The 14,603-nt window shown below is 51.4% G+C and overlaps 1 protein-coding gene across 3 annotated transcripts in view; it reads left to right on the top strand.

The window, feature by feature from the left end:
- Window positions 1-3,113, top strand: part of UBE2F (ubiquitin conjugating enzyme E2 F (putative)) — a 52,062-nt gene extending 48,949 nt beyond the window's left edge. For all 3 annotated transcript variants that reach the window (XM_027117170.1, XM_027117160.1, XM_027117180.1), the window contains one exon: window positions 2,356-3,113. In XM_027117170.1, coding sequence (XP_026972971.1) covers window positions 2,356-2,406 — 51 coding nt within the window. In that variant the 3' untranslated portion in view covers window positions 2,407-3,113. The remainder of the gene's footprint in view (window positions 1-2,355) is intronic.
- The last annotated feature ends 11,490 nt before the right edge of the window (window positions 3,114-14,603 follow it).

Here is a 14,603-nt window from a genome sequence, read left to right as displayed (position 1 = left end):
GCCATCAAGCTGGTTCTAAATACCGTGCTTAATGTTGAGGTCAGCTGCTTCTGTACATGTAAGACCTACCGTGTGCCAGAGCGCGCGGGCGTTTTAAATGTGCCACGTGTGGTGTTCACCACAGCCGGCCTTAGCAGGGCCCCGAAGGGCAGGCAGGAGGGCCCCCCGGCACGTGTCCCGGCACGCGGGGAGCAGAGAGCCAGGCGGTGGCCCCGGGGGGTCAGCGGGTGCCTCTGGTCGGGCAGGCAGAGGAGGCCACGTCCTGCTGAGCAGGCCGGGAGGTGGCCGAGGTCTTCAGTCTCGCCTCGCCGGCCTTTGGCAGTCAGCCATCTACACCCTCGGGGCGGCCCTGGCGGGGAGGAGCCTTTGTTTGTCCTCTGGGCTGACAAGCCTTGCTGGCGGGCCCCCAGGAGGCTCTGTTCAAGTTCTAACTCCACCTGTCATTGTCATTGTGCCCAACAAGGATGTCCCCACTCAGCACTAACTAACAGTTGTAGCCCCTGTAGACTAAACCTTGTCGGGAGGGAACACCCTTATAGAGCCAGGAGGAGAAAAAACATGTTACGATTGTTTATTTTTTATTGTTCTCGGAAGGGTGTTTCCTGCTCTTTGTATGAAATAGGAAGAGACTTGCAGCTTACAGGCAGACTTCATTTTATTGTGCTTCGCAGATATGGGTGTTGCTGCTTTATGTCGGGTTCTCAGGGAAAGCCCTTCTGGTAAGATGTGAGTAGAGGCCGGTTGTGAACCAAGTGGACCTCAGGCGGGAGCGTTCCAGAGGCCTCAGCGGCAGCGCAAAGGCCCTGAGGCAGGACTGCGCTCCTGGTGTTCAGCGATGCTTCAGAGGCCCCGTGTGACTGGGGCAGGGCAGCAGGAGGGCAGTGGTGACATGGTGTAGCAGCAGCCCTGCGTGGCCCTCCAGGTGCCAGGCAGTGTCATACCTGCTCCCAGACACACTTGTTTCCCTGACAACCCACGAGGGAGGGACTCTTGCCCCTGATTTGCTGCTGAGGGAGCAGGGCCACCAGGAAGTGAAAGACTTGCCGGGAAGGGGCGGACCCCAAGATTTGAACCCAGGCGGTTTGGCCCCAGGGTTCGTGGTCTTCTCACTGACGAGAGCAAAGGTGATTAAGGCTGAGCTGAGGCACCTGTGGTCCTGGGTGTCTGTGGGATCGTCACTCCACATCCCGGGAGCTTTGGCCGCGGCTGCCTGGGAGCCGATGGTATGTCGGCAGCTGGGTACCGTGGAGGTGACCTTGTGAGAGTTTTGCTGAAGACAGCCAGGGCTTCTGTGCAGCCCGTGTTGGCTGCGGGCAGACAGCTGTGAGGGAGCCTCTGAGCACAGTCCTGGGCCGCCTGGTGGCGACCACAGGGGTCCCCTTCTCCCCTTTCCTTGAACCCGCCCCACCCTGAAAGAGTGACTGCAGCGTGGCCGAGGAGAGCAGGCCCGTTCCGCCCGCGCCTCCCAGGTGGCCCCTGCAGCAGGCAGGGCCCGGGGCTGTGCCTCTTGCTGGATGGGACTGAAGCCTGGGACCCTGTGTGCAGCTGTGGGTGGGGGTGAGAGGGTTGAGAGCCCGCCTTCAGGTCACAGGCTGTCCTCCCGCCACCAAATGCGGGCGGGTGTTCTGAGGTGGACAGGCTCCAAGTCACTCGTGGCTCAGACAGTCCCAGGGGCCCTTCCCAGTCCTGTAAGGCCAGGGAATTTTGCTCCTGACCTTAGAGAGAAAAGACCTGGGGACACACTTGGGGCGTTGGCTCAGATCTGAGGTGGCTTTCCCTCTCGCGCTAGCCTGGGAGATACCTGCATCCATTCAGCGTTTTTACCCCTGAGGGATCAGCCCAGGCCCCCAGGTGGCCTCTGCTTGATGCCCAAGGAGCGCCCTCTGTAGCAAGCCCACCTCTCGTCTCAGGCAGGGTGGTCACCCTGATGGCGGGCTGCACTTGGGCCATAGGTAGCAGGGTCCTGGGGAGACAGATCAGGACACAAGGGTCTTCTTGAGAGCTGCAGCCAAGGCTCATGCCCATTTGTGGTCCAGAGTCCCGGCCGGACCCGCATCGTGACCTTGACCACACTGGTGGATCTCACTCTCCCCGTCCGCACAATGCAGGGTCTTCGGTTCCCGTCCGCCCAAAGCTTGTTTGTGTCCCCTCCCGGCACCCAGAGTGACAGGGAGGTGGCACTCAGCCCCGTGGGTCTCTGAGTCTCCTGCCACCTTGGCGACTGGAGGATTGGAGGCCGGACCCTTAACGCCCTCCCGAGAGCTGGCGGGGGCCCTTGGCTCGGGGGCACGCAGCTTGTCCCTGAAGTGTCGCCCTGCGCTGACTCACCCCCCCTTCCTCCCCTCTGCCCCACAGGAGGACTTCCGGAATAAAGTTGAAGACTACATTAAGCGCTACGCCAGATGACAGGAGGAGAGGGCTGCGGGGCCGTGGACTGTGCGCTACCAGCTTGTCTCCAGCTGAAACGAGAAGGGAGTCTCCTCCCGTCCCTGGCTCCCCTCAGTCCTGCTGGGCCACCCCAGTCCCGCGACCATGCCGTCCCGAGGAAGCACCTCTTCACGACCGCCCATTGTAGACAGAGAGTTCCGCATAAATACAGCCAGAAAATGTGCTTCGGGTCCTAAAGAGTTGTCTGCTTACCTTAACATGTTTACTTTTTTGAAACTGTACTGTATAGGCTGTTAATGAGATTCTCGAGAAGTTGTGATGAACTCAGCATTGAGGCTAGAGCTTGCTTCTCCCTTTTCCCCAGTCAGTCCCTGCCCAGGCGATGCTAATGATGTGCTCAGTGTAGCTCGCAGACGGCGGTCAGAACCCGCTGCAAACCGTGATTGGATGCGAATTCCCTTCGCTCCTTCCACGAATGTTGGCCCTGCCCAGGTGTCGTGAAGCTTCCCAGAATGCATATGGTCGTTCACTGTAGATCTCTTACTGAAATGCGTATTTTATTTAATGTAAGTATATTTTGGAACAGATTTGTAATTTGTACAATTTAATGCTTTAATTATTTTTTTCTATTCTCATTTAGTTTGTATTTTCATTGTATAGAGCAGACAGAAAGATGTTGGGTCAAGCAACTATTGAAGAGAAATACAAAGAAAATATAAAAGACACAGTATTCGTTCTGTCCAAATGCAACGAGAATTTGGCTTGTGAAAATCAGCTCCTGTTTTCAGGTCCAGATGGGGCAAAGAAGTTTAGGGACCCTTTGAAGCTAGATTTGGATGAACTAAAAAATAATAATAATAATAGCAGGGAGCCCTGTCTCACATGCTGCCCAGAGGAAACTGGCTGGAGCGCAGCCCCGCCAGGGGCTTGGTGTTTCTGCCGTGGTCATGTGTCTGTGAGCCACTGCGCAAGAGAGCCAGACCCTCGTGTTCTGGGGACAGGAGAGATACCTCAGGAATCGGCCCAAACAATGTCTGATGCCACTGAGACCACCCATGTGGCCTTCCGAGTTCTCTGATTCTGGGCCCCGTCTCGGGGTTGAGTCTCCCAGGCCTTGGAGGGCCAGGAATCAGTGGCACCACTCAGCCATTCCTGGGTCAGGTCAGTGCACTTCAGAGTCAGAACACCGAGGAGAGGAGAGTGGCTTTATTACAGCGTTCGACATCTAAACCCTTGGACTCAAATGCAAAATAAATATCTGTATGGTTTTGTCTGCCGCTCACCTAACACGCTCCAGTGTACCTGACAGCCAGCCTCCTTAGGCCTCTGGATTCCCCCGTCTACCAGCTAACCGGTCTGGCTCGTTTTTCTTAATTTATAACATGATCCCAGATTATGAGATCAGTCTGTCCTGGAGATCAGCGGGGGAGGAATTCGGGCCATGCTTCCCATTTGTAACCAGCAATCATGCCCATTAGACTGGAGGGTGACCCTGGCTGACGGGCCACTCCGTCGGGTGTGCAGAGCAGGAAGGATGGGGCTGGTTAAGGGCATGGTGGCGTCTCTGTGGCCCAGAGCCTGTCAGGCACAGTCACCCTGGGAGGGGCGCTCCAGTTCACATACTTCAACTCACCAACTGGCTTCAGAGCCATCCTCTGCTAGGGGGTCAGGAGGATAGCAGCTGGCCATCCACACGCCTGATTGGTGCCCCTGTGACCCAGGGCGCGCTGCTCTCTGCCAGCTCTAGCCCGAGTCATTTCACAACCCCCAGCTCTCCCAGCGGCACCTTCCCCTGGTGGTGCGGACAGAGGTGGAAGAAATGATGGCAGCGCCCGTAGTGAAATGGAAACGTGTGTGATGCAGGTGAAGACTTTGCCCTCTGGGCCAGACTGAAAGGGAGAGGATCCCTTGTTAATTCTGACCTCACACAATATAGAAAAATACATGGTCAAGCAGTTCTTCAAAAATGACATTTCCACGTAACGATCATCCCTTTCCGTCCAGTGGCGATCTCAGAGGCGTTTTACCTCCCTGCCCCCTCCCATCTTATTAAGGAGCCCACCCAGCTTGGCCCATCTCCGTGGGCCAGTGGTACTGTGCTGGGTGCTTGGCCAGCGGGGCCCGTGGCACCTTTTGGTGGCTGCGGGACATTGACCTCCAGGACTTTTGCTTTCCTGGGGTCTTTTTCCCACTCTTAGGCCAAAGTAACATTTCTGGCTGCCGTCCATGTGCCCCACCAGCCCAGAGACAGTTGATGATTTCTAACTTGTGGGGGTTGGGGTGGGATGTGAGCGTCTGGCCAGCCAGACTAGCCCTGGGGCCGGGTGGGGTGGGGCAGGCCTGGGGCATGACGCTGTGGCACAGCTCTGACTCTAAGGTCAGGTGGATCCCCACGACTCTACTCTTTAAAATGGGGTATGTCAGCTGCGTGTTTTTCAGGCACACTTAGAAGGAAACAGCTCCCCAGAGTAGCCCTCTCAGAAGGAGAAGGCTCACATCTCGCCTCTCCCCTTCCCTCAAACACACCACCTGCAGGCTACCTCCTCTGCAGCCTTTCTAAGGAGCTGGGCCGAGTGTAACCCGGGTGTTGAGCACTGACCTCCCGGCTTTGTGTCTCCTCTTTCCCTGCAGTCCTGGTCTTCGCACCTCCTGTGTGTTCTTTTCAGCCACTGTGCGTTGTTGCAGAACACTGGCCCCAGGGAGCGGTGTGTCGTGGGTTATGGGTAGCTTCACAAGACGCCCTGCTTCACCTGCCCTCACCTCCAAGCACTGAGGGCCTCAGAGGCCTGCTTGTCTGATCGACCGACCTCAGATAAGTCAGGCCTTGCACGTAGCTGGAGAAGCCTGCAGTACAAACTTCATGTGAAAACGTTCCCCTATTCAGACCATTTGCAGTAGCTAAACTATCTTGAATGTAGTCTTTGAGAGGAACGTGTCCCTTTGTGTTTGCCGGTTTCAGTGCTCCAAAGTGTCCGTGCACGTCTTCCTCTGCCCTTCGTTACCCGGGGCTTGCACACTCGTCTAGGAAGACTTCACAACTTCGGGAGGCGCCAGCGCCCTTCCCCGTGGCTTGGCCACAGCCAGGCCGCTCTCAGGACGTCTGGGGGCGGAGGCAGCGTGTCTCTGTCTTAGGGCAGCAGAAGCTGATTCAGCAGTCCTGCCGGATGCTGGAGCTTTAGCAAAGTAATCTCGGAGGGCAAGCTCCCAGGCAGTGGTGATCACCACAATGTGTTACATGTCTTCAGGGGACAAATCCCACTGTTCCCTGGGTTGCTCCGTGAGCCCCGCCCTTCTTTCTTTAAAGACAGCTGTGAAAAAAACCAAATTCCTGTTACCATTGGACTTTCTGCTGATTTGATTATCAGATCAAGCAGAATTCTCTTCATATAAAAAGCCCAGGGGCTTCCCTGGTGGCGCAGTGGCTGGGAGTCCGCCTGCCAACGCGGGGGACACGGGTTCGTGCCCCGGTCCGGGAAGATCCCACATGCCGTGGAGCAGCTGGGCCCATGAGCCATGGCCGCTGAGCCTGCGCGTCCAGAGCCTGTGCTCCGCAACAGGAGAGGCCACAGCGGTGAGAGGCCTGTGTACCGCAAAAAAAAAAAAAGTCCAACAAGATGTTAGCCATCACAGGGGACGCAGGTTCGAGCCCTGGTCTGGGACGATCCCACATGCTGCGGAGCAACTAAGCCCGTGCGCCACAACTCCTGAGCCTGCGCTCTAGAGCCCGCAAGCCTAGAGCCCGTGTCCGCAACAAGAGAAGCCACCGCAATGAGAAGCCCGCGCACAGCAACGAAGACCCAACACAGGCATAAATAAATAAATAAATAAGACGTTAACCACCAATGGCAGCTTTAAGGAGACCCTTTCCCAGGTGCTGCCATCTGTTCTGGGGTTGTTTCACTTCCATCCACTTAAAAATATGGAAAGTCAGTTTTGTTACAAGTTCATTATTCTTCATAAAGTGTCTAGTAAGATGCTAATATATAGTTTTAGTAAAATAATGTTTTCCTTTGCCAAAGAAGAACTCGGAAAATGAGAAAACCTGTCACACCCTTCTTCCCCATGCTCCCATGGCCTGCCTCAAGCGAATCCAGGAGGTTGGAGGGGCCATTGCAGAGGGGTTCGTATCACCTGCTGAAGTTACCGCTCATGCCCTGGGGTTCCATGGGTTACCAAAACTGATTTATTGAAAGAATTGTAGTTTGAAAAAATTCTTCAAAAAACTCCGTGATAGAGGCCTTTGGGGACCTTGCATTGTTAAGAATGTCTGTTTATTCATGTCAAGCTGTATAAACTGAATTATAATCTCTTTTTAAATATCCATCTTAGGTCTCATTCACTTTCATTACCAAATGCACTGGGCCAGAGCCCTCCCGGTAAATTCACTGTTCCTTTTGGTTTGGTTTGGTTTTTAACTTATGGCCAGTTGGAAGAAATAATCCACGTCCCAAGAGTTCCCGGCGCTGGAGGGGAGACTATGCACAGGCCCCGTGCACTGCAGTCCAGGACAAATGCTGGGCCGGGGCCGGGGGCCCGGAGAGAGGGTTAGCACTGGCTGTGCGTGGGCCGGCACCTCGCATGGCCCCCCACAGGTCACATCCAGGGATGCTCCCCCTGCTCTGGTACTCGAGTGAGGCCTGTTGGGTCTCCTGTCCGCCTGGCAGGACTCACTCGTCTGTGTTGTATTTTTTGGTGCTGGATCCTCACTGCCTCGGTGTCAGCCCTCACCTTCCGCACGACGCATCGTTCCCAGGAGATGCGTGGTGCTTGATGGCCAAAGATTGTTTTGTCTCTTAAGCCAGTCATTACCCAACAGCTCTTTTTAAAAATTTGTTCCACCCTCAGTACCCCTGTTCACCTGCGTCCTCCCTTCCCGCAGCCAGGATGGAGTTGGGAGCCACAGCCGGGGGCAGCGCTGGGGACAGAGAGCCTTGCTGCAGCCTGTTCCGAAGCGGTTTCAGCCTCACGTTAGAGTCGGAGCAGAGAAAGCCTGTGTCCCAGGCGAGTGCTGTGACTGCGGAGCCAGTGTGGTCGCTGGTGTCTCGCCAGGCCAGTGACCGGGTGTGACACGGACCACAGTCTCTGCAGAAGAGCAGCAGCAGAGGAAGGCACGGCCACAGCCGGCCGAGACCAAAGCACACGTGGGGCAGCCGCCTCACGTGCTGCCAGAGGGCTTCCTACAGCAGCCCGTCCCGTGCCATGTCTTCCCACGTATCCAGAAGAAGCACCTGGCCTGGCACACGGAGCCCACTGTGACTGGGCCTGTCCACCCTGCCAGCCACTGTGCCGGGGACCCTGGCCTCAGAGCAGTGCTTTCCCACCTTGTGGTGAGGCCCGCTCTCCCCAGACTCTGAGCTTCCCTCCTGCGGCTCCTTGCAGGATTCAGTTCAGGTGGTGCCCCCCGTGAAGCCTGTCTCACAGGCAGATGGGCAGTTCCTGGAGTGTCCTCATCTCGCCCAGGCTTCCAGAAGCACCAAGGAAGTGGTCCACGCAGGCTCACATGTATTTCTGCCTGTCCCGGGCGTCGGTCAGCATCTGGAGCCCACGGCCTCACCTCAGTCATCCGGCAGTAACTGAGTAGGTTCTTACCATGTGATGACCTAACGCTGAGTAGATGTAGCAGGAGCTTAAGAGCATGAGTCCACCAGAGGCAGGCCTGCTCAGGACAGGCCCCTGCCCGGAGACGGGGCATACCGGCAGCCCTGGGCCACACGGGCCGGCAGACCACCTGCCCTTCAGCTGACAGATGCCATGTCTGAACTGCTTGCGTAGCCTGCGTAAACGGCTCCACGGAAAATCCTGCAGAAAAAGAAGGAACGGTATCCAGCAGACTCAGGATGAACATGACGCTGGGAATGAAGTGTAGGATTTAAAGAAACTTTTGCAGGGGAAAAGAAGTCCACATGTTTAGGAAAATGCAGTAAACGGCACCTTTGACCCGGAATCAAAAATTCATAAGGAGACTACAGGCTAAGATGAAATGGCAACAGAATGAAACTATAACCATAATAATAAATGCACAACAGTACAGGCAGGACCGATCCTGGGAAAACAGCAATGACGTGGAGACAAACTTGATTAATTCTCCCAGAACGCAGACGAGGACAACAGAGACAAAAGCCATCTGCAGACAGAGGAGTACAGGACAGAGGGGGCTCGTGCTTGTGGCTAAGGTGGAGCAACAGGACTGGATTAATCTCCTCTGTGTACTAGGAACAGGGACAAAGGTGAACTATACGTACGGTAAATTGCAATATCACGATTAGTCATTAGCGAAATGCAAATGAAGATCACTTCACACCCACAAAGATGGCTACAATTTTTTTTAAAAGTTTTTTTAATTAAAATCAAAACAACCAGGCATCAAATGTTGCTGAGGATGCTGAGAAATTGGAATCCTCAGGTTAAACATAAAGTTACCACATTACCCAGCAATTCCACACCTAATTATATAAGCAAGAGACCTGGAAATACATCTCCACGTGAAAACCTGTCCATGAATGCTCAGAGCGGCGTCCTTTATAATAGTCAAAAACTGGAGACAATCCAAATGCCCATCAAGTGATGAATGGAAAAGCGGAATGTGGTGTAGCCAGGCAAAGGAGTAGTAATCGTCAGCAAAAAGGAATTACTGATACATGCTACAACCTGGACCGAAACCTTGAGAACATTTTCCTGACTGAAAGAAGCTAGACAGAAAAGGCCACGTGCTGTATGACTCCATTTGTATGAAGCACCCAGAAAAGGCAAATCTATAGAGATAGAAAGTGGCTTGTTGATAGCGGTTGTGGTGAGGAAGAGGGGCTGAATGCTAACGAGTACAGTGTTTCTTTTTGGGGTGATGAAAATGTTGTGGGATTAAATGGTGGTAGTTGCATAACCTTGTGAATGCTAAGTTTTACACTTTAAAAGAGTGAAATTTATGGTATGTGAATTATATCTGTTTTTAAACATTGAGAAATTAAGATGGAAAACTAAAAAATGTTCAGTTACCCACAGGAAGGCAAGCAAAAGGAAACAGAGTTGAGAACCAGATGAAACAGATAGAAAGCAAATCGTAAAATGGTAGATTTAAGATTTATTACCATTTAATAATTATATGTAAATGGTCTAATACACCCAAAGATGAAGACTTACAGAGTGGGTTACTATAGTGTGGGGAGGTGTTACCATTGTGGAAAACTGGGTGAGGGACTCTGTATCATTCTTACAACTGCATTAAACCTACAAGGACCTCATTTAAATTTTAAATTAAACTATATACCCAGCACCCTAGAAAGTATTGATAAAACTCACAATACCTAGTAATCGATACAAATTTTCAATGTATGCAAAGAGGCAAGAAAACAAGAGCCACGTCTAGAGGGGAAGAAAATCAGTCAGAACAGACCCAGAAATGACAAATATGTTAGAGACCAGAGCATTAAAACAGTGCCGTAAGGTAGAGAAAAGATAATTCATGTTAAGTAAAGAGATGGAAAATATAAGACACAAAATAAGCCTCCTGAAGAAAAACACAAATGTGTGGTGAAAAGCACACTGGGTGGATGGGTTTAACAACGGATTACATACTGATGAAGAAAAGATTCGTGAACCTGAAGATATAGCAATTATAAAAACAAAAGGAAAAACGGGGTGGGATCTGGGAAGAAAACCCTCAGAACTTCAGTGAGCTGTGGGAAAACTTCATACAGCCCAATCAACTTGTAATTAGAGTTTCCCAAAGGAGCAGGGGAGAGAGAAAATTATTTGAAGATATAATTACTGACAAATTTCCAACTTGATAAACACTACAAACTCACGGATACCAGCTTCAAAGCACAATGACATGAAGAGAATTACATCAAATCACATTCTAAGTTGCTTAAAATCAGTGACAGAGCAAAAATATTAAAAGCAGTCGAGAAATAAAGACACATAATTTATAAAGGGTGATCGCACATTTCTTGTTGGAAACAACGTGAGCGAGAAAACAGTGGAGAAAAATCTTTATTGAAAGAAAAAACTCAAGCTAGAATTCTATATCTAGGGACGATATCAAAGATGAAGGCTAAATAAAGATTTTTCTCATATGTACAAAAGCTGAAAGTCATACCAGCAGACTAGCCCTGCTAGAAACCTTGAACAAAGTCCTCAGGCAGAAGGAAATGATACCAAGTGGAAATATGGAACCACAACAGGGTTTGTCAACCACAGCACTCTTGACGTTGGGGGCCAGAGTCAACGTTGGCCCCCAAATTGGGCTATCCAGTGCATTGTAGGGTGGTTGGCAGCATACGTAGCCTCTACTCACTAGATCCCGGAAGCGCCAACCCTCAGTTACAATGGCTAACATTGTCTCTACACATTGTCAAATGTCCCCTGGTGGGAAAGTCACTCCCACTTGAGAATCACTATTAGATGGATGTTTCTTTTCTTTCATATTTTTCATCTCTTTATGCTTTTGAGCAATAATCTGAGGGAATTCCTATGCTCAGGCATTTAGGGCATTAATTCACTTTTTATGCCTATTTTATTCAGCCCATCTATTGATTTTTTTAAAATATTTATTTATGTATTTGGCTGCGTTGGGTCTTCGTTGCGGCATGTGGGATCCTCCATTGCGACGTGTGGGTTTCTGTAGTTGTGGCGTGCGGGTTTTCTCTTCTTTAATTGTGTGCAGGCTCCAGAGCGTGTGGACTCTGTGGTGTGTGGCATGCGGGTTCTCTCGTTGAGGCGTGCGGGCTCAGTAGTTGTGGCGCGTAGGCTAGGTTGCCCCACGGCATGTGGGATCTTAGTTCCCTGACCAGGGGTTGAACCCGCGTCCCCTGAATTGGAAGGTGGATTCTTCACCACTGGACCACCAGGGAAGTCCCTCTACTGATTTTTTAAAAAACAGACTTTATTTTTCAGAGCGGTTTTAGGTTCTCAGGAAAACTGAGCAGAACAGAGTTCCCGTATAACCTTGTCCGTATATGTCTAACCTCGTCTACTACCGAGATCACACAAAGGTAACATTTGTTACAACGAATGAACCTACGTGGACACATCATTGTCACCCACATGTTACATTGGGGTTCACTCTTGGTGTTGTACATGAGTTTTCACAACTGTATAATTACATCTGTCTATTATAGTATCATTCAAAATGGTTTCACTGCCCTAAAAATCCCCTGTGCTCTACCTATCCATCCTTCCCTTCCCCCCAATCCCTGGCAACTCTATTGTTTTTAAACCTCAATTATATTTTATTTATTTATTTATTTAATTTATTTTTGGCTGTGTTGGGTCTTGCTGCGCACGGGCTTTCTCTGGTTGCGGCGAGCGGGGGCTGCTCTTCATTGCGGTGTGCGGGCTTCTCATGGCGGTGGCTTCTCTTGTTGTGGAGCATGGGCTCTACGTGCATGGGCTTCAGTAGTTGTGGCATGTGGGCTCAGTAGTTGTGTCTCACGGGCTCTAGAGCGCAGGTTCAGTAGTTGTGGCGCACGAGCTTAGTTTCTCCATGGCATGTGGCATCTTCCCAGACCAGGGCTCGAAACCGTGTCCCCTGCATTGGCAGGAAAATTCTTAACCACTGCGCCATCAGGGAAGCCCTAAACCTCAATTATTATAGTTTCTGTCCGATATGGTTTTTTTTTCTTTTTTTTTTTTGCCTCACCACTCAGCGTGCGGGATCTTATTTCCCCAACCAGGGGTTGAACCTGCACCCCCTGCAGTGGAAGCACAGAGTCTTAACCACGGAGCTGCCAGGGAGGTCCCAGTATGTTTTTTTTTAATTGTTGTTTGTTCTTGTTTTGTGACTGCCTTTTTTAAAAAATAAGATATACCCCCTTATCTCCTTGTAGACCTTTCCTGTATTGAAGACACTGAGTGCTGTATGACTTTTTTCCCTTAGGTGTGAGCTGTTTGGTGTGTTTACTACCTCATTTCCATGGAGATGGCGTTCCTCAAATGTTTGGTCTTTATTGGACACTGATTTCGTAATTAAGACACCCTGTTAGGGCACCTGTTGCATCTGTTTGACCAGCCCACTTGGAATCGTGGTGGCTGCTACCGCTTCTAGGAAGAGTGCAGAAGAGGCCACTGGTCCTCTGTGTGTGGGCATCGCCAGCCACATGGGGCGCTGTCTTGTCTCTGACTTCACCACTACACTCACTATATCCACCTGGAAACACAAACCCTCTAACCGCTGCCTAACTGGTCCAAGGGGGGCTGGAGATGAATCAACCCCCTTGTCAGTGGTCCCTGGGCCCCTCCAGCTCCCACCCTTACGGCCTTCCATATAGACTTAGAGAATGAAACGTGCCCCCCACCTTTGCTCTTGCCCTCATGCCCGCTCACTGCATCCAGGACTTCACCTCTTCTTTCTATCTTCAGCTTCCTTGTTAGCTACTTCCCGTCAGCTATAAACATGCTCAGTCTCTAAAACATTTCCCCTTCATCCTGTACCCCTTTGACCTCCTTCCTCCACCTTTTGAAGAGCTGCCTGCCTTCTCCACCCTTTCTTGTCCTGTTCTTTCCTCAGCTCTGCATCACCCCTCCCCCACCACTGCTCTACTGAAATTCCTCTCGCTGAAACCATCAGTGTCTCCCGATTGACTACGGAGTATCAGCAGCCACTTCAGATTTCCTCTCAGCTGCACTTACACTACCTTCTGTATTTTGACACTCTTCCTTCATTCCCTTTCCTTTCCTCCTCTTTTCACTGGCCTTGAGCTTCTGTGTATCTATTTGCTTCTTTATTATTATTATTTTAATTTGAAAGGGTATTTTTAAAATTTATTTATTTATTTTGGCTGCGCTGGGTCTTCGTTGCTGCACGTGGGCTTTCTCTAGTTCGGCGAGCAGGAGCTACTCTTCCTTGCGGTGCGAGGGCTTCTCATTGTGGTGGCTTCTCTTGTTGCAGAGCACAGTTCTAAGCGCCCGGGCTTCAGGAGTTGTGGCTCGCGGGCTCTAGAGTGCAGGCTCAGTAGTTGTGGCGCATGGGCTTAGTTGCTCCGCGGCATGTGGGATCTTCCTGGACCAGGGCTCGAACCCATGACCCGTGGCAAGTGGATCCTTAACCATTGGGCCACCAGGGAAGCCCTCTATTTGCTTCTTAAATGTTGGTGTGTCCTTTGCTCCTGGCCGCATTTGGCAAGAAATGAGCTCGGTTTGCAAGCAAGAATGAAAGGAAATAAAGAGTCCAGGAATGTGGAGACTTGAAGAGCTGGAAAAAAACAACTTCTTCTGGACCCCAACAGGAGATAAAATTGAGCAAGTCTACAAACATCCAATTAAAATTCAATTTCTTTTTTTTTTTTTTTTTTTTTTTTTTGCGGTACATGGGCCTCTCACCGCTGTGGCCTCTCCCGCTGCGGAGCACAGGCTCTGGACGCGCAGGCTCAGCGGCCATGGCTCACGGTCCCAGCCGCTCTGCGGCATGTGGGATCTTCCCCGACCGGGGCACGAACCCGTACGAACCCGTGTCCCCTGCATCAGCAGGCAGACTCCCAACCACTGCGCCACCAGGGAAGCCCTAAAATTCAATTTCTTGACAAAGCATTCCTGCATTCAAATTCTGGCTCCATTATTCCCCGTGTAAACTTGGGCAAGATGCTGACCTTTTCTGTACCTGACTTTCCTCATATATAAAGTGGGGATAAAGGCACCCACTTGATAAGGGTGTTATCAAGAGGAAACTAGTGAATACAGGAAAGGCGCTTGGAACAGTGCCTGACACATGCTCAGGGCTCAATTAAACTTAGAAATTGTTATTTTGTCAAAAGGGCAAGAGACGGTGGGTGGCTTCATTAGAATTCAAACATCTGGATCTTTGCCCTCTCTCACCGCTTTCGCAACTGACTTGTGTTATGGTTGGCAGGATACACTAGACATGTCCATTTGGCTGCCTCTCAGACAAACCAACAGGTCGGAAACTCAGCCCATCACCTTCCCCATTCCGGGGCTCCTTCCTGTCAGGGTAAAGGGACTAACATCCTGCTCCCTCACCCTCCCGCGTGCCCCACATTCAGCAGACCCCGTTCCCTAAATCTGTCCCGGATCCATCTTTCCTGCGTTTTGCGCCCGGGCCTGGTGTTCCTCATGTCTTGCCTTGGCTCCTGTAACAGCCTCCACTCCAGACCCCTCAGATCCACCCGCAGGAAATGAGCCCTAATTTCACCCAAAGTCACCCAAGCAGAGGGTCGGATCATGGTGGAGCCCCCCGGGAGCGGTGACGCAGGGCGTGGCCCGCC

The sequence above is a fragment of the Aethalodelphis obliquidens genome, unplaced genomic scaffold (assembly GCF_003676395.1).
Source record: "Aethalodelphis obliquidens isolate GAN/ISIS:26980383/991018 unplaced genomic scaffold, ASM367639v1 scaffold2, whole genome shotgun sequence".
Classification (NCBI taxonomy): Eukaryota; Metazoa; Chordata; class Mammalia; order Artiodactyla; family Delphinidae; genus Aethalodelphis; species Aethalodelphis obliquidens.
Note: the sequence above shows the minus strand (reverse complement) of the source record. Positions and strands in the feature narration are given on the sequence as shown.